Here is a 24,675-nt window from a genome sequence, read left to right on the forward strand (position 1 = left end):
AGAAAAGAGAGTCCTGGGGCGCCTGGGTGGCTCAGTCGATTAAGTGTCCGACTTTGGCTCAGGTCACAATCTCACAGTTTGTGAGTTCGAGCCCCATGTCGGGCTCTGTGCTGACAGCTCGGAGCCTGGAGCCTGCTTCGGATTCTGTGTCTCCCTCTCTCTCTCTGCCCCTACCCCACTCATGCTCTGTCTGTCTGTCTGTCTCTCTCTCTCAAAAATAAATAAACACATTTAAAAGAAATTTAAAAATAAAAATAAAGAAAGGACTCAGCCACAACATCGGAGGCTTTGTTTCTAGTCCTGGTTCTGCCCTGGGAGTGAATTTGGGCAAAGCTCCTCCCTGCTGTCCACATGTTCCTTTCAGAAGTGAGGAAGCCATGACCACTCTCCTCTGTTTCTTCCCACAGCCAGGATCACATCTTGTTTGTGCTGTTTCCCCACTGCTCAACCCGGTTTCTGCCTCGCTGATAGAGCATTTCAGAATGTCCATTGCATGAGTGAAGAAAATGTGGTTAGGATGCATGCCCTTTCTTTTTTGTTTTTGGAACATGTTGTTGGAATAAAATATACAGGCATACCCCCTTTGGGGTTTTTTTTAATAGCTTAAATTTTTTTTAATGTTTATTTTTGAGAGAGCGCGAGAGAGAGCGAGCACGAGTGGGGGAGGAACAGAAAGAGAGGGAGACACAGAATCTGGAGCAGGCTCCAGGCTCTGAGCTGTCAGCACAGAATTCAGTGCGGGACCCGAACTCACTGGCTGTGAGATCATGACCTGAGCCGAAGTCGGACGCTTAACTGACTGAGCCACACAGGTGCCCCGTGCTTGTTTTTTTAATTTATTTTTAAATTTTTTATTTTTGAGAGAGAGAAAGAGAGAGCTGCATGAGCGAGGTGGCAGAGAGAGGGAGACAGAGGAGCCAAAGCAGGCTCTGCACTGACAGCAGAGAGGGGCTTGAACTCATGAACCATGAGATCATGACCGGAGCCAAAGTCAGATGCTTAACTGACTGAGCCACCCAGGCACCCCAATGTTTATTTATTTTTGGCTCTGTGCTGATAGCAGAGAGCCTGATGTAGGGCTTGAACTCATGAACCATTCATGACCTAAGCCAAAGTTGGACACTTAACCAACTGAGCCACCCAGGCGCCCCTATTGTGCTTTGTAGAGATTGCATTTTTTACAAATTGAAGGTTTGTGGCAACCCTGTGTCGAGTAAGTCTATGGGTGCCATTTTCCAACAGTATTTGTTCACTTTGTGTCTCTGTGTCCCATTTTAGTGACTTTTTCATTATTATTTTTAAAGTTTTATTTATTTCAGTAATCTCTACTCCATGTGGGGCTCGAAATCACGACCCCAAGATCAAGAGTCCCATGCTCTTCTGACTGAGCCAGCCAGCACCCCAAATTATATGTTTCATTATTTTTCATTATTATATCTGTTATAGTGAACTGTGATCATTGATCTTTGATGTTTATTGTAATGGTTTGGGGGCACCACGGACCGTGCCCATATATGACAGCAAACCTCATCAATAAGCGTCGTGTGTGTTATGGCTGCTCCACTTATCAGCCACCCCCCTGTCTCTCTCCCTCTCCCTGGGTCTCCCTATTCACTGAGGCACAACAGTATTGAAATTAGGCCATTTAATAACCCTACAGTGGTCTCTAAGTGTTCAAATGAAAGGAAGAGTCACACGTCTCTTACTTTACATCAAAAGCTAGAAATGACTCAGCTCAGTGAGGAAGGCATATTGAAAGCTGAGATAGGCTGAGAGCGAGGCTTCCTGCACTGGTTAGCCAAGTCGTGAATGCAAGGGAAAAATTCTCGAAGGAAATGAGAAGCGCTACTCCAGTGAACGCACAAATGATAAGAAAGTGAAAGTCTTATTGCTGAGAAGAAGAAAGTTTGAGTGGCCTGGATGGAAGACCACACCAGCCACAACAAGCCCTGAAGCCAGAGCCTAATCCAGAGCAAGGCCCTCACTCTTTTCAGCTCTATGAAGGCTGAATGAGGGGAGGAGGCTGGAGGAGAAAAGTCCAAAGCTGGCAGAGGTCGGTTCACAAGATTTAAGGAAAGAAGACATCTCCATCGCATAAAAGTGCAGAATGAAGCAGCAAGTGGTGATGTAGAAGCCGCCGCAAGTTAGATCTAGCTGAGATATTGATAAAGGTGGCTACACTGAATAACAGACTTCCATGTAGATAAATCAGCCTTATATTAGAAGAAGATGCCATGTAGGATTCTCATAGCTGGAGAGGAGAAGTCAGTGCTGGGTTTCGAAGCTTCAAAGGACAGGCTGACTCTCTTGTCAGGGGCTAATGCAGCTGGTGGCTTGAGGTTGAAGCCTCTGCTCATGTACCACTTTGAAAATCCCAGGTCCCTCAAGAGTCATGCTAAATCTACTCTGCAGTCTAGAAAGGGAACAACAGAGACTGGGTGACAGCACATCTGTTCACGATGGTTTGCTGAATATTTTAAGCCCACTGTTGATTCCTATTGCTCAGGAAAAAAAAAAAAAAAAGCTTCATTTCAAGATATTACTGCTCACTGACAACGCACCTGGTCACCCGAGAGCTCCGATGGAGGTGTACAACAAGATTAAAGTTGTTTTCATGCCTGCTAATTAATATATCATCCCTTCAGCAGCCCATGGATCAAGGTCTTGGTATGTAAGATTATTTGATGCTGTTTAATATACTCACTTAATATTGAAGATTATTTAATAATATCCAAATTATTTGGATCTGGGCAAAGTAAGTTGAAAACTGTCTGGGAAGGATTCACTATTCCAGATGCCAGTGAGACCATTCATGATTCATGGGAAGAGGTCAAAATATCCACATTCACAGGAGTTAGGAAGAAGTTGATGCCCACCCTCACGGATGACGTGAGGGGTTCAAGACGTCAGCAGAGGGATCAGCTGCCGATGGGGTGGAAACAGCAAGAGAACTAGCATTAGAAGTGGAGCCTGAAAGGGGGACTTGCTTCTTATGGAAGAGCAAAGATCACGGTTTCTTGAGATGGAATCTACTCCTGGGGAAGATGCTGTGAAGACTGTTGAAAAGACAATGGATTTAGAATATTACATAAATATTACTTGGTTGATAAAGCAGTGGCAGGTTTGAGAGGATTGACTTGCAATTTTGAAAGAAGTTCTACTGTGGGCAAAATACTATCAAACAGCATTACATGTTACAGAGAAACTGTTCATGAAAGGAAGAGCCCATCAATAAGGCAAACTTCACCGATGTCTTATTTTAAGAAACTGCCACCAACAAAAGACAAAAACAGAAATTGCCACAGCCACCCCAGCCTTCAGCACCCACCATCCTGATCAGTCACCAACCATCAGCGTAGAGGTAAGACCCTCCACCAGCAACAGATTATGACTCATCGAAAGCTCATAATGTTTAGCGTTTTCCAGCAATGGAGTATCTTTTAACTAAGGTATGTACATTGGGTTCTTTTTTTAGGTATGATGCCTTTTGCACACTTAGCAGACTACAGTATAGTGTAAACATAACTTTAAATGTACTAGGAAACCAAAAAATTCATTTGACTTGCTTTACTGCAGTATTTGTTTCATGGTGGTGGTTTTGAACCAAACCTGCAATGTCTCCAAGGTGTGCCTGTAGAAAGAAAAATACACAGAGTCTAAGGAGGCTTCACAAACTGAGCACATCCCGTACCCAGCCCCTCTTTCCTGAGACCTTACCAGCACTCAGAAGTGTCCCTGGCTTTCCCTTTCCAGTTATTCCCTCCCCAAAGGTAGCCTGACTTCCCCACAGCACAGATTCATTTTGCTTATTTCTGAACTTTGTATAAATGGAACGATGCTTAGCATTTTCCAGTGGTTTGTAGTTTACAAGGGACTTGCGTGTACATTAACTTGTTAAATCCTCACATCAGTACAGGGAGGTGGGCAGGAATACAGAGGAGAAAACTGAGGCCCAGAGAAGAGAAGGGAATCCCCCACAATCACATTGTTGGATAACTCAGGATAACTGGGTTCCAATTTTGTGTTTTCCTGGATCTCAAAATCCAGGCCTCAGGCTACACCTCCCAGGAAGATACTTGAGGAATTGCCAGGAATCTGAAACTAGCTCAGGCCTGGGCAGCTGATGGTATGTTACCCAACCTCCAGGGTGGAGAGAGTGTCTGGGACAGAGACCTGGGCAAGGCCCAACCCGCCCCCCTCTCTACCATGCTTCCTGTCTGCTGCACTCAACATGCTACATGAATTTTGACAGGTGGCCCTACTCCTTACATCCTTCCCTCCACCTGAAAGGATTCAGAGTACTCTTGAATGGAAGGGGGGAGATTTACGTTCACAGAGCCCCTCCCTGCTCTCTAGGTTGCCACACACACTGCCCAGGAACAGATGGTCCCCTAGAAATCCTGGCATTGTGTGCCTAGACCTTCCCTCTTCTGCACGCGCAGTCATTCTGAGCCAGCTCCTGAGCAGGGGTTGCTGTCCCCTGTTCTCACCCTCCCTCCTGGCACTAGATGTCCTCTCTCCCAGAATCCACCTGTTCCCAGACAATTCAACGCCCTTACCACCAGTCTCACAGCTGGTGGGCAAGATTCCGCACGTCTTTCCTTCTTGCCTTATGAACGGCTTCTACCTCCTTCAAAGCCCAAACCCCATCTCCTCCAGGAGGGCTTTGTCTCTCCAGAATATACACTCATTACACCCCTTACACCTTGGTTTCTCTTTCTCAACACAACATGAATACAAGTGATCACAAAGTCACACAAACAAAACACTTTTGCTGCACACACAAGGTTTTTATCTCTTTCCACAAACTAGGCTACATCCACAGTGTACCAAATCACAGCCAAGCCTCCTTGTGTGTGCACATGTACACATGCACCCCCAACACCACAAAACCACAGGGATTTGGTCTCTGTAACAGGGACACAGTCTCTTTCTACCATATCACATGCATGTACAACAGGCCCATAAGGCACAGGTCACACATCATACAAATACACAGACACCCTGCCGCTCCCTCCTCCTTCACTCACTCTCTTATACAACACACATGTAGAGACAGTCTCTCCCCCGGACGCCCAAAATGCACAGGCATGGAGAGCCATCGGTCCTCCTCGCTGCTTGCCTCCCACTCCTTTTCTCGCCCTGCTCTCTTAAAACACACACACACACACACACACACACACACACACACACACACGCAAGCTTGAAGTAACAAACCCCAAATATAGCCAGTCTCTGCCTTTCGGTCGCAAATAAACACACAGGCACGCGGGATCCACGCCTCCCCCGCTTTTTCTCTGTCTTCTCCCCCTCCTCCCCTCTTGCGCGCGCGCGCGCGCACACACACACACACACACACACACACACACACACGCACACCACATAAATACACGCGCAGCTGCAGCGCCCTGGGTCACACTCCCGAGCAGGCGCCAGGCAGGAGACAAAGGTCGCCGAGGCTCCTGGCGCCGAGCACCCGCCGAAGCGGAGCCGCTCCCTGGGCTCCGCCTGCCCCCGAAGCCTGGCTCAGCGAGGGCTCACCCCGCACCCCGCACTCCGCCGCCCGAGACTCCGCCCGCGCGGGCCGCGGGGTCCCCACGCAGCCGCGCTCCCTGCCCGGCGCGCCTGGGGTTAAGGAGGTTGTGCGGGGCGGGGCCGAGGGCAGGCTCGGGGCGTGATTGGCTGCGCGGCCCGGCCCCCGCGTCCTGCCATTGGCCGCTCGGCGGGCCCGCCTCCCCGAATCTAGGCGCCGGAGCCGCGCTCGCCCGCGGGGAGCCGAGCGCGCGGCCGGGGCCAGCCAGCCGCGCCGTCCGAGGAGCGCTGCCTGGAGCCGCGAGCTGGGATCCGGCCCGGGGAGCTGCGCGGTGCAGGAGCGGAGCGCGCGAGCTATGGTGAGTGCCCCGCCCCGCCTGGACGGCCCCGGCGGCGGCGCCGCGGTGGGACTCGGCCGGGCTCGCGGGGGGCTGGGCGCCGGCTGCGGCTCTCGCCCGGGAGGCGAGGAGTCGGGGGGCGCGCGGGCCGGGCTCGGCTGGCCGGGCGGCGCCGCCTCGGTTCCGTCGGGGGCCGCGCCGAGCTTGCTTCTGGGCGGCTGGCCCCAGCCGGGTTTGGAGGGCTCGGGGTGGCCGATTCGGTTCGGGGACACTTGGTGCAGTTGGGGTCTGGGGCGTCCGGAAGTCCTGGCTGGGCGTGGAGACCCCGGGCATTCCGGCTGGGTCCGCAACGGGGTCGGGGTTGGTTAGGGAGCCGGTGGATCCAATTGGACCTGAGTGTCCCGGGACGCTGAGGTCGGTCTGGTGCTGAGGCTCGGCTTGGGGCATCGTGGGTGGCCGAGCCCAGCGCATTCGGAGGGTTCGGTCGAGGGCACTCGGGGACTGTCTATGCCACTATGGCCTACGGGAGTGGAGAATGGAGGCAGCTGGTTTGGCGGCTGTCAGAGACCAGGGGACACTTGAGGACCCTGCATTCAGTGATCCGGTCTCCCCAGCATCTCCCCGTAATGGGTCCTCGGAGGAGGGGGTTGCTGAAGGGGTTAGTCAGCGACACCAAGGAGAAGGGACATGGCTGGGAGATTTCATGGGGGTTTCTGAAGCCCCAGAGAGAAACTCATGTGGTTGAGGCTGGGCTTTTTGGAGCTCTTTTAAGGGAGGGGTGTTTTCTCTGGAAGGAAAAGCTTGGACCTTCCAATCACCTCCCTAGAGAGGTGACCTCCCTAGATCACTTCTGCATCTTGGGGGCGGAGGCCACCTACTTCTCTTTGCTTTCTTTCCCCTGGGCAAGCCCTTCTGATTCTGTCTCCTAGTCCTGCTCTGTGCCCTGTGAAGTGAGTACAAGTCACCATGTAGGGCCTGAGGAGGGCATGTGCCAGCGATGATGGCTGCCAGTCCCAGCGGTACAGCCACCTCTGTTTCTCTGTGATGCTGCTGCCAAGCCTGAAGGGGCCCAGGTGGGGGCAAGATGGGACCCCTGTAGACATGAAGAGTCCCCCAGTGGTTCCCCAGGACCAACCTCTGCTCCGCCCAGAGCTGGAGTCCCCTTACAACATCCCTTTCCCTTCCTCTCTCTCTCCTCTTCCTGCCAACATCTGCCTCCCCCTTTGCCATCACTTGCCTGTTCAGAGTCAGAAGTAATGAAATTATGGCTTAGAGACCATCTTGGATCCAACGTACCTCCTTGGTCAGGAATCTCTCCCCTGGAATGCTCTACTTGGATGGTTCCAGTGGCAGGGAGCTCGCACCCTAAGGCCACCCTATGGCCTGGCCCTTGATTTAAAGTCTCAGCACATAGGCAATTAAAGGGGGTGAGACATTGAGGTCATATCATTTGCTCCGCCTCCAAACCCACCCTGACCTACGTTACTCAGAAAGAGAATTTTTTCCTCCTTAGAAACCACCAAAGAAAGAGAGGGCACCTCACCTTGGACACACTTTTCCGAGCCTTACAACCTAAGAAACCTGCCAGGTTTTAGCATCAAACGGATTCAGGTGCAGAGCCCGGCTCTTCCACTTCCCCACAGGGACTTGGATCAAGTCAAACCCTCACCTCTAACTATCAGTTTCCTCATCTGTGAGAAGAGTTGAAAAGTCTTACTTGCAGGGGTGGAGTGGGGATTTGGTGAGATAACACTGCGGGAGTGCTTGCTCAAATACAGCTTCGTTTCCTTTCTTGTACAGTCTTAAACTCAAATTGGGAAGTTGTGTGTGACATCTGTTTGTTAGTCTGGAAGAAGGATTACAGTGTATCATGTTGTCGGGAGAAGAAGGGGACAGTGAGACTTAAGAATCACTTCTTTGTTCATCATTCAGTGAAGATTCATTGAACACTTACTATATGCCCTGTGCGGAGGAGGAACAACTGTCACAAATACTGTTAGGAGAGCTTCTGCCAGTGTGTAAATGTCTGCCAGGATCCTCATGCTAGGTGGCATATCTTCGGGAGGGGCAGAGGTCTCATGCCAGGCGAGGGCCCCCTCCTGGCTGGAGAGATGAGAGAAAGCTTCACTGAGCAAGTGGCATCTGAATTGGAAAGAACATCCAGGTAGAGAAACCTGTGTGAACAGAGGACCAGGGCGTGAGACACAGGAAATTCTCTCGGAAAGGCCAGAAGGGGGCTTGCCTGGCACCTGGGCATGAGCGAGCCAGGAAGGAGGAGAGAACGTGGTCAAGGGATGTTGGTGGGGCCAGATGGCCGAAGGCTTAGGCTGAGGAGTGGATTGTAGACCCAATGAGCACGTGTGTGTGTGGGGGGGGGGGGGTGGCTGTGGGGGGAGGGGGAGATGGGGTGGAGGCGGACGTCAGGCCTCTTTGGCCCCTGTCATTTGGTTTCCCCTGAACACTAGTTCCTGTGCTCATTCCTGAGGTGGGGGTGATTCAGGGCAGCTAAAGAGTTTATTCCTTGGATCTCCTGCTCCATGAGTTTTAAACAAACCCCACATTCCCTCCCCTCCAGTGTAGCCAAGTTTCTTTCCCATGGCCCCCAGGTTCCAAATGGGGCTCCTTTGGTGGGTGGGTGGGGCTGTTCCCTCTTGTCCTGGCTGAATCTCCCCGATGGTTTCCAGCTGCTCACCCAGGGCAGTTCTTAAAGTCCTCAGGTGGACCTCAGTGCAGGCTTAGCCTGAGGGTTCTAAGAAGGCTTTTTCTATCTCCTGTCTTCAGTTGTCTCATACCACCCAGCAGCAGGCACAGAGAGGTGAAGGAGATTGCCTAGAGTCACACAGCAAGATAGGGTCAAACATACCTCCTATATATTTAGAGCGTTACCAGGCAGACAGGTTGGGGAGAAAGAGACTCAACCCAGTGTTTCCAGTCTGCTGTTGTGGCTTCTTGAGAATGTTCCTTCACAGTCCAACCTAGGGGCTGAGCATAAAGCCATGGCTGAGGGTTGGGAATCATCTTTACTGTGAGTGGCTGAGTTGAGGACAGGGTCCAGTGCCTAGGTTTGAACACTGGATGTACCTCCAGCTTGCTGCATGACCTTGGATCAACTCTTCCCCCTCTCTGCACCTCCTTTCCTACCAAGTGGGGCAGATTTGTTTTCTTAGCAGGATTATCATGAGGATACAATCTAGGATACTATGTGGAATGCTTAAGAACTTAAGGTAAAGTGTTACTATTTGAAGATGCTAGGCCAGCCACATGTCCCCTGAACCAGTCTCTACTGGCTTCCCAGAGCCCGGTGGTACCCTTCCACGTGCAGCCAGCATCTACGCTCATAACCGGATTACTCAGGTTTCCTGACGTCGCTAAGATTTTTGGTAGACAGGCCCGTTGTTCATTTTTGTTAAAGAATAAATAGATGGTTTCCTAGGCAGAACTGGAGAGACCAGACCCCATCAGGGGAGCGACAAGATTTGAGGAGTGAGAGGGCTACAGGGTGGGTTCGACAGAAGGTTTCGGGCATTAGCCAAGACATAACCCGCTTGGCTAAAGTCCACACTTTGATGTCTACGGCCAGGGAGGAACCATCAGCAAACGTTTATGACTTTTTGTGTTTCCGCCCCATTTTTTTCCTTTTTTAGTTCACTAGGTGAGCACCCCTAGCACATTCATTCGTTCGTTCACCAAACAAGTCCGCCTGGCACATTACCAGGCATCGGGGCTGCAGTCAGGGTGAAAGAGACTGATAGGTCTCTCTTCCACAGTGTGGCAGACAGGCAGGCAGATAAGGAGCAGGAAATTAGGAGTGCAATTGCTGTTGCCAAGGAGACACACGGGGTACTGTAGAGCAGATAAGCGAACCTCACCTGGGGATCAGACAAGGCTCCTCGAGGACATGGCATTAAAGTTGTGGCCTGAAGAATGAATGGCACCTGGCAGAGCATTCCAGGCGGAAGGAGCCGTAGGTGCAAGATGGGACAAAATGTGTGTTCCGGAATTAATTCGTCTGGGGGCTCAGAAGATGATGCTCGGGAGGTGGCTGGGGCAGGTGCACGCAGGTGGGGTCTTGTTAAAGGTTTGGGGCTCGATCCTAAGGACAGTGGGGAGCCACCGTTGAGTTCAGAGCGAGGGGAGTGATGTCGTCAGAGTTGTGTTCTAAGATGGTCACACAAGCTGCTTCGGGGTGGGAGTGGTGAGGCTGGGAGCTGGAAAACCAGTTGGAGTGGCCCTGGGAGAGTTGGTGGTGGTCTAGACACTAGTCGCTGCCCCCTCCACGCCACCCACACCCCCAGCATGCTGCCCAGAGTGGGCGGTGAAGAGAGGTTGCACAAAGCCCCTTTCCGCGTGGACATTGACCGTCCTCCCCACCTCCTTTCCTGCAAATGATGTGTGGGGCTCCTGGCCTCAAGGAACTTTGATCTAATAGAGGAGAAGGACGAAGTTCCCAAGTGGCTCTAAAATAAGGTAGAATATGACATTACCAACCTGGGGATACAACTGCAGAGTCACCCCGGCCATGAGTACATATCAGGGAGAGCTTCCCAGAAGAGGTGGCATTTGTGCTTCCTCTGGCAACAGTTAGTGGAATGGAGTGCTTCCTAGGAGCCAAGTTTTAGAGTGATGAAAATAAGGAGGTGCTGTCCTGTCCTTAAAGAGTTTTAGTCTGGGCCAGGTTTAACGAACAACCAATGTTGATTGAATCCCACTGTCAGTAGGGGTCTAGAGCCTGGGGATTCTGCCCTTTTCCCAGATGCCCCAAGGACAGGGGTGGCAGAAATATCCACAGGCCTGTGTTGGCTCACTGACAAGCCTGGGAATGACTCTCTCCTCCCCACAGAGCTGTTGGGGGATTCCTTGGGGGGAGATGTAAACAGGGGAACAAGTTTCTGAAGACTATTCAGGAAATTAGCTGAGGGAGGATCTAACTTCGGGGCTCAGAGACGGAGAGGGGAACCTGGCTGCTAGATCTTACAACTGTAGAGTGCTTGGTTGTAACCATCTGATGCAACTTCCCCATTTTATAGGTGGAAAGATCGAGGGGCAAGATGAGGATCTCCCGTGTGCCTGGCACTTAAATGTAAACCTCTCCGACCTTCACGTGAACCCCAGGAAGTAGGTTTATCTCCGTTACAGAGCTGTGGAAGTTGACACTCAAAGATCACTTAGGGAATTAGGGACTGGAACCAGGCAGCGGCCTCCTGATTCCTCAAGATTCTGGCTTCAGTCCCAAGTTGCCACCCACTTCAGAAACTCTGCCCTCCTAGGAAAGCCCCCCTGGGGACGGGAATGGGGCTGTTGGGCAGTGGCCAGAGGCAGTGGGAGCTGATTGGGGCTGGACGGTGGCCAGGCTGGAATGTTGATACTTATCTTTCACCTTTGCACAGCACTTGACAGTCACTGAAGCCCTTTCCTCCCCATTCACGGACTGTTCTTGGGTCCCAGTGCCAGTCAGTGGCAGAGCTAGGACGGAAACTCAGCCCTGTGACTGCCAGCTCAGACCCCAGCTCCCCAGCTCCCCAGCTCCCCAGCTCCCCAGCTCCCCAGCTCCCGGCATTGCCCTGTGGGCTGCAGCCCAGGTCTCCAGCAGCCCCCCGACCGAAGATGTCCCGGGCTCCCTGCCCACTCGCCCCTAGGAGCATATGAGCAGCAGCTCCTGGCCCGTAAGCCTCCTCCCCTCTGGGCAGGACGGATCGGGACAGGACAGGACGAGTGTGGGGTGGGTGTGGGGTGGGTGTGGGGACAGGCGGAGTAGGGTTACAGTGTAAACAGTGTCATGTCAATATTTACCTCCGCCTGGAACCAGGCCTCCCTGCCTCCCACACGCTGCCCATCCAGGTGCACATGGCCTGCTCCAAGGCCCTGGTCACTGAAAGCCAGGCCAAGGGTGGACATGCAGCTTTCAGGCCAAGCCCTGCCACCAACTCTTTGTGTGGCCCTGGGCTGGGGGCTCTCCCTTCCTGGGCCTTAGTCTTTCCATCTGTAAAGCGATGCGGTCGGAACAGACCTACTCAGGGGGCATTTTCGGTGATAACGGGCAGGATTACAAGCATCACACTCCGGTTCAGAGCCCAGGGCTGAAGGCCGGGCAGACCTGGGTTTGAATCCCAGTGCTATCACTTCCTCCCCGTGAGACCCGGGAAGCCACCGCACCCCACTGAGTTCCAGTTTGTGTGTACAATGAGATCCTAACTAACTGTACCTGTTTTGGAGGGGCGTCGGTGAGGCTTCGCGAGACAGGCTCAAGCTCTTGGCACAGGCTACGAACTGAGTAAGCGGTGGCGATGGAGGGGGTGGCTGTTATTCCAAATAAACATTTCATGATTCTCTGAGTCCAGACACTGGGTTACGTCACTCGTGAACTGGAGCCAAGGGTGGGGTCTCTGACCGCAAGCCCTCCTGGCACTCTGGGGCCGCAGGCCTGGTCAGGGGAGCCCAGGAGCGGAGAAAGCCGCTTGGTCCACACCACCACTCACCCCTCGCCCCCAACACATAGCTGCCCGGCCTCTGGGGCTCCTTCTCATCGGGCAGAAGTCCAGGGCTGAAATGACCTCAGAGATATGTGGCAGTGAGGGGGTGAGGGAGGGTGGAAGAGGCGGAAGGCGGAGGAAGAACGCATTTCCTAAGCAGCTATTTCACAGAAGTTCAGTGCTCGTGCGGTGTTCGGTGTTCAGCCGGAGAGGAAGGGGCATGGGGGGTACCTGGGACCAGCAACCTCAAGGTGTGGGGAAGGGAGACAGGGGGGTGGAGACTGCTCCCTCACGTTTGCTGTGTCACTTCAGACACTCGGTCACCTCTCCGAGATTTGTTTTCCTCACCTCTGATCTGGAGATAGTGGGACCTCTTCTGTACAGTGGTTGGAAGTGTTAATCATACGCTGTTTCGGAAGAAGCCAGCTGAGTCCCAGCACAGCCTCTTTCATGACCGTGGTCATGAGGACGATATGCCAGTCCTGTTCCGCGGGTCTGTGTGCTTCCCGAGGGCAAGACTGTGCATTTTTTTAAATTGTGGTATAATTTCTTAAGTAAGATGCACACATCTTGTGCAGCTCAGTTTTTACAAATGTATATGCCTGCAGGGGGACCTGGGTGGCTCAGTTGGTTAAGCATCGGACTCTTGATTTCCGCTCGGGTCACAATCTCGAAGTTCGTGAGTTCCAGCCCCACATCGGGCTCTGTGCTGGCAGCATGGAGCCTGCTTCGGATTCTCTCTCCTCACCCCCTCCCTCTGTTCCTCCCCTGCTTGTGCTCTCTGTCTCTCTCCCCCTCCCCCTCCCCCCCAAAAATGTATACACCGGCAGAACCAGGACCTAGATCAAAACATAGGACATTTTCTCCTCCCTGGAGAGGTCCCATATACTCCCTTCCATCCCTCTCTGTGACAGGTAGCCGCTAATCTGCTTTATGTCACCCTAGTTTTGCCTGGTTTTGAACTTTATCTGCATGAACTCATAATATGTACTCTTGGGTCTGGTTTCCTTCAGCTTCCGATAACAGTGAATGGTGTTTAGTTTGCCCACGTTGCCGCACAGGCCGGAATGTGCTCCTTTTCAGGCTGCACGGTGTCCCACTGGGCAGAGGCACACGTGCGTCCACGGATGACACTCCTGTCTGGGCAGCTGTGACATTCCTGTTTTTCTCTTGGTGGATCTACACACCCCTTTCTCGCAGCTGGATCCTGGGAGGAGACCTGCAGAGTCAGAGGGTCTGTGTGTATTTCACTGTCATAGGATCCACCACGTGGTTCTCCGGGGAGGTGTCTGTTTCTGAGTGTGCTGTTCACCTCTGCCGACAGGCCCAAGATCTAGCCTCGAGTAGACTCTTGATGAATGTTTTTTTTTTTTTTTTTTTTTAATTTATTTTTGGGACAGAGAGAGACAGAGCATGAACGGGGGAGGGGCAGAGAGAGAGGGAGACACAGAATCGGAAACAGGCTCCAGGCTCTGAGCCATCAGCCCAGAGCCCGACGCGGGGCTCGAACCCACAGACCGCGGGATCGTGACCTGGCTGAAGTCGGATGCTTAACCGACTGCGCCACCCAGGCGCCCCGATGAATGTTTTTTGAAAGAAGGAAGGAATGTGAGTCTTTTCTTTGTCCAGGTGGTTCAGATCCACTCTGCCAGCCCTCCTCTGCCCTCAGGGCCTGGCAGTGCTCTCTCCCTAGAACCTGGGCTTTGGGTTTCCCCTGTCATTTCTCAGGGGAGGGAGGGGCCTCTGGCTCTGGAGACCCCAGACCGTGAGGCTCTGCCAGGCTGTGTAACCTCAGGTAGATCCCTTCCCTGCCCTGGTCCTAGGTTTCCCCTTCTGCACAACATGGGGTAGATTGAAGGTTTCCCCAGCTCCCCAGTTTCTAGTGGGCTCCCTTTATTTGGGAGGCATTCACGGCATGCTTCTTCATCTCCAGGATTGTACCTGCCCCACTGGCGAGCCCCAGCTGCCCCGTATCTCCAAAGAAGGACCATTGAGGAAGTAGGCAGGCCCTTCATTCTTGCTATCCTTGGTAGGAGCCTCACTGTGAATAAGTCCTCTCTGGGTGAGGGCCCCCCCCAAAGTGGGCCCCTGGAAGCCTTGTCCACGGAGGCTTTGCAGAAATGGCCTTGGTATCAGGAAGACCTGGGTCTGCATCCTGTGTGACCTTAGGCAAGTCAGTCCACCACTCTGAACTCCAGCATCCTCACCTGCACAGTTGTAAGGATGAAATGAGGTCCCACTCATTGTAGGGACCAAAGTGGATGAGGCAGTAAAATCCCTGCCCTTGAGGAGAGGTATTCTAGGTGAGGGAGCCGGAGACTACACAAGCAAACCAACCAACCACAAAGATCACTTCAGAGAAAGGAAGGAAAACAGAGTGATGTGGTGGAGAGTTAGCTGCGAGGTGGGGAGGGAGCTCCTCAAATGGGTGGGCAAGGAAGGAGGTGACATTAAGCCGAGTCCTGAAGGATGAGGAGAGGGCAGCTGGGCAAAGATGTGGGAGAGGAGAGTTCTGAACAGAGAAACAGCAGTGCGAAGGGCCTGAGACAGGGACATGGGGTTTGGATGTTATGGGCAGTAAGAAGGCTGACGTGGCTGGGCAGAGAGAGCAAGGGAAGAGGGGTGGGAAAAGGTGGGCATGGAGGGCCTTGTCAGGTGTGGGGACAGGGGCTGGAGGAGTTGACATTTCATTCTAAGAGTGATGGGAAGCCACTGCTGGGCTCCAAGCTGGTGTGTGTGTGTGTGTGTGTGTGTGTGTGTGTGTGTGTGTGTGTGTGTGTGAGAGAGAGAGAGAGAGAGAGAGAGAGAGAGCGAGCGAGCGAGAGAGTGTGACTGGTTTTGGCAAGGTTCTGGCTGCTGTGCGGATGAACCGCAGGGGGCAGGAGTGAGGCAGGGAGGCGGGCGGCAGGTAAAAGGGAAGCAGGACCCTAGTACTTTGACCTGTCCTGAAGGGGAGACTTCTCTTACGCTAGGATCTGAGACTTTAGCAACTACTTAGAAGGATGGAGAGGGGGAGACAGGGTATCTCAGATGGCACAGGACCTTCTGGCTGCAGAGCATGGTGAGCAAAAATCGCCTTTGGAACCCAACAGAGGTTCTCGTCTTAAAACTTCCCCTTGAACTTAGCCCTCCAGAGTGAGATCTCAGGATTCTCCCAGAGTGACCACATTCCCACCACTCCAGGTCACGGGGACCCAGAGAAATGAGCCGGAAGGGCACAGAGCCAGAGCCTGCCTCCCCCACTTCCGCACACCCTGCCGAGAAGTGAGGGCAGAGGAAGTGGTGGCTGCCCCGGGGATGCCCGGCCCCTCTGCCCTCTGGGCTCCCGCTCCCACGGCCCGGCGCGAGGGAATCTTGTGGCTTTGTGGTTCTGGGTGTTCCAGCTGCTTCGGATCATAAGGCAGCCATGAGAAGGCACTAGCTCATCTTTTTCTGCATGGCTGCTCCACTTGCTGCTGGGCTTCCCAGAGTGGGGGGGGGGGGGCAGCGAGAGGGCGTGGCAGTTCGGAGGGTCACCGAAGGGCTGAGACACCTTCTGGACCAACCTCTCCTGGGGAGACAAAGGCTCAGGACGGAACAGGGAGGAGATTTGCGTGAGGCCACACAGGGAGTTGGAAGCAGGACTTCGATCTTCATCTCCTGGACTCCTAATTCAGTGCTCTTTCTGTTTAAGATGTGGGTTTTACAGTCAACAGACGTGGTTTCTAGTCCCAGCTGGGTGACCTTGAGCCAGTGACTCTCTGAGCCTCGGTTTTCTGCCCCGTGGAATGGGATAATAGTACCTCCTTTCTCATGGATTGGTTGAAATGATTCATGTAGAGCTCCTGGGATGGTGCACATAGTAGGTCCTCAGTAAGGGGGAGCCATTATTGACATTATCACCGTTGTGGCTCTGTCATTCTAAGCCTGGTGACGTGCTGGGAAGAACAGGTGTGTGTGGCCTTCTCTTGCCCTGATTTCTGGTTCTGGTGAATGCACTTAAGCAGGGGAGGGGAGGAAATTCCACCATCACCCCACCCCACTGCTGCTTGCTTATTTTACTTCCCCATATAGTTGGGAGACCCTTTAACAAGGTTCTTAATTACCAACACCACCCCAACACACACACACACACACACACACACACACACACACACACACACACACAGCTTAGGTAGGCTGGAGCTGTTGTGTCTGCCTCCAGCCTGCACAGGGAGCCAACATAGACTAAATGCAGGCCTAGGATGGAACATCACGTGGCTTCCCACCTTCTGCATCAGGTCCCTACCACACACTCACCGATTCCTGTTTGTACGGTGGGGCCTAAGGGTTAAGAGCAGGGGCTACGGGATTGACTTGAACTTGAACCCAGCATCCACCCACCACTTAGTTGTTGTAAAGGGCCTTTTAGCAGGTGAGTTTTTCTCTCTGAGCCTTGGGCTTCCCGCCTGTGAAGTGGGGGGGGGGGGGGGGTCACAACTTCCTCCCTGGGTGATGGCAGACATGAAATGAGAGACGATGCAATCGGAGCACGTGTGGTGCATATACTCAGTGCTCGACTCAAAGAGGCGGGTGTCACTCAGAGCAACATTGACACATGTCCCAAATCCATTAAGCCTATTCCTCTTTCCACAGCTATCCTTAGATGTTTTCTCGATCACCCCCCACCCACCTGTCATGCACTCCCACAGCCCCTGTCACTTCCCACCCTGACTGCCTTCTGTCAGGGCGTAAGTCACCTTGGATGCAGTTTTCCACCCTGTCACGTCTCCCTGCGTCGACACAGATCAAGAGCTTGAGCTCTGGGGCCAGCCCGCGTAGGTTTGAATCCCAGCTCTGCCAATTACCCAAGGAACCTCAAGCAAAGTCCTTAATTTTTATCCTTTATCTCTGCCTGAGGAAAATGGGAACCATTATAGTACCAAACTCAGAGTAATTCCTGTGCAGTGTAGGATCCAGACCTACCATACAGGAAGTGCCTAGTATATGTTAACTGGTTTTATTCCCAGATGGAGTTCTAGTAGTGCCCCTGCCTTTTCCGCTCTGTATTCCTAGCGCCTGGCAAGGGTGGGATCGGGAGGGATCTGGGGCGGTGTGTAGGGGTGTGCGTTATGGACAACGGGGAGTTGCCTTACCAGTGAAATGGGCCTCCCTGGAAGGACTGTGCTTGGGGCCTTGGTCAAGGACTCAGGTTACATGGCCAGCTTGTTTACTTGGCAGAGATCCCCCACAACCCTGCTCTGTGTCACCCTTCACTGGGAGGACGTGCAGATGCAGCTCTTCCTAGGGAGCCCCAGTCCATGAGTGAGACCGGGCAACACGGCTCTGATACCGTTAGACCACGATCAGCACGGGGCCGGGCCCGCTGCTTCAGGGGAGACCTTCTGGGCCCGGCGACACCTGGTGATTCCGTGGCGGAAATGATATAATATTAACTTCTGCCTACATTAGGGTGTTCTTCAGTAATCTTTAGTCTTTTCCTGCCAGCAGTGTTTAATAGCTTAGCTATCATGTGATGATAATGGTGTTTATTGAGTTACTTGCTGTGTGCCAGGCACGATGCTGAATGTTTTATGTGACAAATTCACTTAGTCCTCATAGCAACCCTGTGAGGTATTTATTATCAGCCCCATTTTATAGGGGGTGAGACGAAGGCACAGAGAGGCAGCATATCTCTCAGAGTCAGTAAGTGGCAGAGCAAGATTTGAACCCCAGACAATCTGGTCACACAGCCCATTCTTAGCTACTGTGCTAGAGTGCTTCATCTATAACTGACTTTGCCCCACAGCCCTTATGCCCGACCAGGCAGTCTCATGGACTCTGAGCACTTCACCTTCCATGGGAGGCCTTGCAGTCAGCACAGGTGGAGAAATTACTATTAGGTCTTTCTGCACAGCCTTCCTTAAGTGTCAGCTCCGCGACGAGCAGATTCAGACCTCCAGGAGAAAGGGATCTGGAAGTCAAAACCCTAAAAAATAGAAGAGCCTGTATCAAGGAGAGGCACAGGGAGTCAAGTAGGAGGCATTCCGTGGGGAAAGGAAGGGAGCTCAGAAGGCTGAGAAAGTTGGAATTCAAATTAAATCAGCATTTGCTGAGCACATCTTTTGTGCCAGGTGTGAGGGTGCCCTCAAGGAACTCCCAGGCCTGTGGGAAAGATAGACAAGTCAACAGGTAAATTCCTGAATAGTATTTGAGTGTGTGGGCAGGAGCCTTTGAGGGCCGGGAGAAGTGGATGACTAAGTTGGCCCTGGGAGGTGATACTTGAGTTGGGTCTCGAAGGATGAGCAGGAGTTTGCCAGCCAGGTGCAGCCAGTAGTTGGCAGAGCGAGAATTTAAACCCAAACAGCTTGTCTTCAGAGTCTGTGTTCTCACCCACCATGGCTTGCTTGTCTCCACTACTCTGCAAGGCCTGGCCCTGAGAGATGTGACCCTTCTGGTCCCAGGTCCCTCAGTATGGGCCCTGGGCAGCTATCTAGCCATTTCCCATACATCCCCTGCTTCTGTTCCTTGGAAACCTGGCCGACTCTCCTTTTCTGCAAAGGAACTGGGTGGTTGACCAACCTTTCAGAGAGGGTCTCTGCCTGTTCTAGGTGGCCAGGAATTGTGGTGTCTGAGAAGGACACAGATTCCACCACCAGTGCTCTTGTGGCAGCCCAGGAGGCTTGGGGAGGTAGTGAAGCACTTCCTGTTTTGTTTTTCACCCTCCCCCCTCTTCCTCCCACTGGGCACCTGAAATGTACTTTGCATAAGGCACTTCCTCAGATTATCCCAACAACCTTGGCAGGTCGAGGTTGTTTGTCACCATTTTAAAAGTGAGGAAGGCAGCTCAGAGAGGTTGGGCCACATGTCTGAGGTCCCACAGCTAAGCAAGTAGGTAGAAAGACCAAAATTTATACTGTGATTTGTCTAAGCCCAAGGCCTGTGCTTCAGCCATTAGGAAGCATACCAGTTTCTGATAGACCGTGTGCCTTTCTGCTGACTGAAGCTTTAACCCTGTTATAACAGATAACCTCTGGGCTTAGAAGCAGGGCCCCCAGGAGTTGCCGGTTCCAGGTAACAGCGATACGATTGCATTAGTTGCCATGCTTCTCAAACTCGAGTATGCATGAAAACCATCAGAGATTCTGATTGCTAATGCAAATTTCATTCCCCTTGTCCCAGACATTCTGATTCAGTAAGTTTGAAGTGTAGGGACCTACATTTCTGACACACTCCCAGATTCTGATGCTGGTGGGCCATAGATCACACTTTGGAAATCCTGACGTCTTACAGTGTCTGCTCTGGACTCCGTGTTGTCCTGGGCATTTTATTTTGTCTTTCAGCCATCAGAACATTGCTTGGTGGCAGAAATTGATGCAAAAGGAGGCAGGGTGTCCTGAAAGAGATTTCTGCCAGTCATAATGAAGACATTTTTAAAAAAATACTTATTTTTGAGAGAGAGAGAGAGTGTGTGTGGGGGGGGGGGGTGGGGGGGGATGGGGCAGAGAGAGAGGGAGACAGGATCCAGAGTGGGGTCTGCACAGCAGTGAGCCCGATGCAGGGCTCGAACTCACTAACCGTGAGATCATGACCTGAGCCAAAGTTGGACGATCAACCGACTGAGCGCCCCGGGCACCCCATAACGAAGACATTTATAACCAAAGTGTCCAAAGTTTTAATTTAATCCTCAGATTAACAGGATCAGCCTGGCTGGCTCAGCTGACTGAGCATGAGACTCTTGATCTTGGGGTTGTGGGTTTGAGCCTGATGTTGGGTGGGGAGATTATTTAAAAATAGGATTTAACCAAACAAACAAGATTAGGAAACTGAGGCTCAGAGAAGTTAGGTGACTTGCCCAAAGACAGTTTGTAGTAGCAGAGCTGGGATTATAACCCAGATGCCTCAGCTGCCCAGGCTGCCAAAGTAACCCCCACACTGCCTCTTTTGCAGACTCTCGCATACAGATTCTTGGAAGCACAGAATCTAGCTCCTCCCACCAGGTAAATATGGGAAGATTAATGGTGACAATAGCTACCATTTATTGAACACCCGTTATGTGCAGGCATAAGGTAGAGAATGGTGAGCACACAGACATGGTCTTAGGTAATCTCATGGATCTCTAATTATTAGCAGGATGCTATGTGAGTTTATATCAGAGGGGCCCCTCCAAGGCAGAGGCTCAGGGGACCAGCATCAGGGAAGACATCTGTGAGGAAGAAATATTTGAGAAGAGATCTGAAGGATGGGATAAGCTAACCAGGTTAGAAGATGGGGAGAAAGATTCTAGGCCAAGGGAATAGCATGTGCAAAGGTCTTGAGGTAGGTGACCTCTATAGCATGTTCATGGTAGCTGGAGTAGAAATCAAAAGCAAGTGTGACCCAAGGTAAACTGAGAGGTAGTCAGGGGCTGGGCCCCACAAGCAGTGTAAACCAGGTAAGAGACTTAGACCTCATCCCAAGAGCAGTGGAAGTCTCTGTGTGTATGCGTATGTATTTTCAAATGAATAAATTTTAGGCTTTTATTTTCTTTGACACCAAAGACCCCATTTGAGCTGGAAAAAGAACAGAAGGCAAACATTTATAACCAGCAGGGTGGAGGGTTCAGCGGGGCCTGGAAGGGGTGCCAGCAGGGAGGCGACAGGATCTGACTTGCCTTTTTATCAAACTCGCTCTGGCTGTCCGCTGGGGATGAGGGGGCAAAAGTGGGGGTCGGAAGTGGTTCAGCCTAGGCCGGTGATAGTAGCGCTAAGAGGGAGAGAGGCAGACGGAGACATTGAAGGCTAGAATTGACAGGGCTTGGCGATTGGTTGGGGTGGGGCCGGGGATCCAGCCCACCGCTCTGACAGGTGGGAACAGAGCCTACAAAGGTGTGTGAGCTGCCCTGGGTCAGGGTCACGTAGCTCAGCATCAAAACTCCTGACTGACCCAGGGCCTTCCAGGAAAACTCTGACTCAGGGCCCCGATTCCCGGCAGCTACTTCAGCAAAGTTCTTCCAGGCTTTCTGGTGGCTGTGCCCCCTCTCCGTGTCCCCCCCCCCCCCCACCCCCAAAGACTCTGGTGGCTTCCAGGGAGGGGGATGCTTTGTGCGCACAGATTCTGTCTTTGAAGCCTCTGTTGGGGGAGGGGAGAGGGGTGGTGCTCTGACCTCCAGATTCTTTCTCTGTGACCTCTGCACTGAAGCCCTCCCCAGGCTTTTGAAGGAGCCCACAGAACCCGGGCTGGGCGGGGGCTGGAGCCACTGTGTACAAACAGCCCCTCACTGGGTGGGGTGGGATGTTCCAAGGCTTGGAGGAGATGCCCTGCCATGGGGAGAAAGGAGTCACAGAGCCAAAGCCTGGGCCTGCCTCGTTGCCCAGTGGGGTCTTCCCAGAGGCCAGCAGATACCCTTTCATCCAAACCTCTGAAAGCGGAAGCTGCTGGCTGCCCCTGTTTTCTTCCCCTAGTTAACCTTGTCTGGCACATAAGACCACTGAGATGTTCAATTAAATGACTTTCCAGCTCTGCAGGTCCCCACCTCCCGCCCCACCGTGGTCTAAACCCTCCAGGGATCCAGGATCCAAGATAACTCCCCTGTCATGAAACTCATCCCCTCTGTTTCTGAGCCCCCATTTTTCTCAGGATTTGGAATCTCTTTGGGGTTCAGGCTCCTTTTTTTCTTTCTCATCAGGGTCTGGAGCCCACTCACCTCACCCTATTCCCTGAGCATTGCCCTGGAACTTGGACCTGGGCCTGATCTCTGGGGGCTGGGTCCGCTGCTGTCCTAGAGACCCAACACCCACAGTCTTCTGGGTTCCTGAATCTCCCCAGGGACTGGCCCTTTCTCGCCCTGACACACAGTAGGCACTCAAGAAATGCCCTCTCTTTTTCCTGCTACCCCACCCCCCAGGCCCTCGCTTTGTGGCGTCTCCTTAGCCTCCTCCCCCTCCCCCACATGGGTATTTTTGCTCAGGGAATAGTGCTCTGTGGGGCAACTGAGCCTGGAAAGTAGCTATTGTTGGCTCAGAATGTTGGGTGGAAGAAGGATGAAGGCTGAGAAGGGGCAGGAAAAACAGATCTGCCCGCTCAGCCCCCTGGTCCTGCTGGGTCAGGGTGAGGCAGGTTTAGGACAAGCCTAAGAAAGTTCCCTTCCCCCATTAGGGAGCTGCGATCTGGAAATCACGGCACTAGTGTAAAGTGGGCAGCAGGTTTGGAAATGAGGTAGGTTAGTGTCAGAGCCACGAGTGGCTTCATGGAGAAGCCAGGATCTCCTTGAACCTCTGGCCAACATCAGGAGGACAGTACCGGGACCCCTTTATAACTCTTTGTAACACCTGTTCTCATTGTTCTCCGACCTGTCTGCTCCACGGAGCAGGACATAGGAACCACGGTTCCCTGAGCATTAACTTTTGAGGGCCCTGGGGGAGCAGCACATTTCATTTCATTAGGACGGACTCTCAAGAGGTGGGTCCTGTTGTGTCCCCATTTAACAGATGAGGAAGCTGAGGCTGGGTGAGGCAAGGCGACTCCACAAGGCCGTGCTGCTTAGAAGCGGCAGACCCAGTATCGTGGCCGACTCCAGAGCCAGAATTTCTTGTAGGGTCCTGTGGAGTATCCAATATCAGGGTGGAGGCTGGGTGTGCTTACGGCCTAGGAAGGCCACTGGGAGGGACAAGAGGAGGCTGGCAAAGGAGGACGAGCAGAAGGCTGCTCTGGAGCCCCATCTGGGGGTCTCCCTGGAGGGGAGCAGTTGGTACCCTCGGGGGAGGCAGGCAGCCGGAAGCACATTTGGAGCTGCCTCCCAGCCACTCACACCCTTTTGCCTCTTGTCTCTCCCGGAGGGGAAGTCCGTCTTGGCACTCCTGCCCTCAGCAGATGCCAAGCAAAGGATGAGCGGAGGAGGGCACAGCTTCGTGGGGCCGAAGTAGAGAGGGGCTCAGGATGGAGGACAAGCCTTCTTGTAGCCGGTCTCGTGTTCATGTGGTCCCTGGGGACGCATCTCTGCGTGTTGAATGCCAGCTAAAGGAGAAGTAGAATTTAACATCTAAAATTACCCTTTGCAGTCAGTTCCAACCCCCAGCCGCTGTGTTGTGCTTCTTTAAAGAATAAAACCCAGAACGAAATGCGAGTGAGCATTTGCGCTGGTGGTCTCTGATCCATCCACTGAAGAGATTTCTTAATGGGAACCGTTTTTCCCTTCTTTGGTGGTTTGCAAGTTCACCCGCTGTCCCCAGGTGGCGGTGAGTCAGCCGTAAAGCTCATTCAGGAAGGTCCAGAGGAGTTTTCTTCTGCATCAAGGTCCGTTTGAGCAATGCCAGGTGACACCTAGTGACATGCTCCAGGGTGGGTTGGGAGATCCTCTGGCTATTTGTGTGTGCCACCTCCGCCTCCGTTTGTTCCCTGACTTCCTGGGGCCCTGAGCCACTCAGCCAGCGCGGACAAGCTGATGAGTGATCCTCGGGTTCCTCCAGCCTGACTCAGCCCAGGCCTGGCCGTCTCTGGGGAAATGTGAGTCACTGCTTCAACCCTGAAATGTTTCTCTTTATGTGGAAAGAAGGGGGAAAGGTTCGGGGGTGGGGAGACCCCCTCTTGGTCCCCTCCAAATTTGTTTCTCAGCTACGAAGAGTGCCGTAACCGTGGATGGAGGGGTCCCAGGGCGACTGTTGGAGGGGGCAGCCAGACGCGGTTAAGTCACTAAACCGAATCTCCGCGGCCATCGAGGTCATCCTGGACAGAACTGTGCTGGGCTGAGCAGGTGGAGGGACCCTCCTGTCGACCAACACTGGCCCCTCTCCCCCTTCCTCTGCCCACCCGGTGCCCTCAGGAGGGCATGCGGCCCATTCTGTCCCTTAACCTCTCGAACCTGATCGAGTTAAGAAGGTACTTGGAGGGAAGGTATGGCAACACCCTACTAATTAGTAGCGGCTGTTGGAAGGGTTTGGAAATCTGGCTTCAGCAAAGGAGCGAGCAGAGGTGGGTTCCATCAGTTAGTGACATCTGCCAGGGCCCGGGGCGGGGCGGTGGGGCTCCTAACCACTTTCCCCAGAGAGGAACCGAGGGGCCCGTGTCCAGTTGTAGGTCTGGGAGCCTCCATTCTTTTCTAGGTGACCTTAAGTCAATTGGTTTAACCTCTTTAGGGCTCACTTTCTCATCTGTAAAACAGGGCGAATAAATACCACCCACAGATGTGAAAAATAAATGAGAAACCACCTGCAAAGTGTTTCCTTTGAGTCTTTGCTTAGATGTCGCTTGAGGGTGACATGAGGGCCACCCTAATGAAAAATGCCCACCCTTCCCATTTTCCGTACCCCATCCCCTGCCCCCCACTTGATTTTTCTCCTTAGCACTTACCATAATCTAGCACTTACCATAATTCGGTCCCCCTGCCTCTGCCTTCTCTC

General features: G+C 52.9%; 1 protein-coding gene across 1 annotated transcript in view; it reads left to right on the forward strand.

The window, feature by feature from the left end:
• The first annotated feature begins 5,427 nt into the window (after nt 1–5,427).
• ECE1 (endothelin converting enzyme 1) overlaps nt 5,428–24,675 on the forward strand; it is a 113,854-nt gene continuing 94,606 nt past the window's right edge. The window contains exon 1 of the mRNA XM_047869801.1: nt 5,428–5,891. Within this exon, the coding sequence (XP_047725757.1) occupies nt 5,889–5,891 (3 nt within the window). The 5' untranslated portion in view covers nt 5,428–5,888. The remainder of the gene's footprint in view (nt 5,892–24,675) is intronic.

This window comes from Prionailurus viverrinus, chromosome C1, assembly GCF_022837055.1.
Source record: "Prionailurus viverrinus isolate Anna chromosome C1, UM_Priviv_1.0, whole genome shotgun sequence".
Taxonomy (NCBI): domain Eukaryota; kingdom Metazoa; phylum Chordata; class Mammalia; order Carnivora; family Felidae; genus Prionailurus; species Prionailurus viverrinus.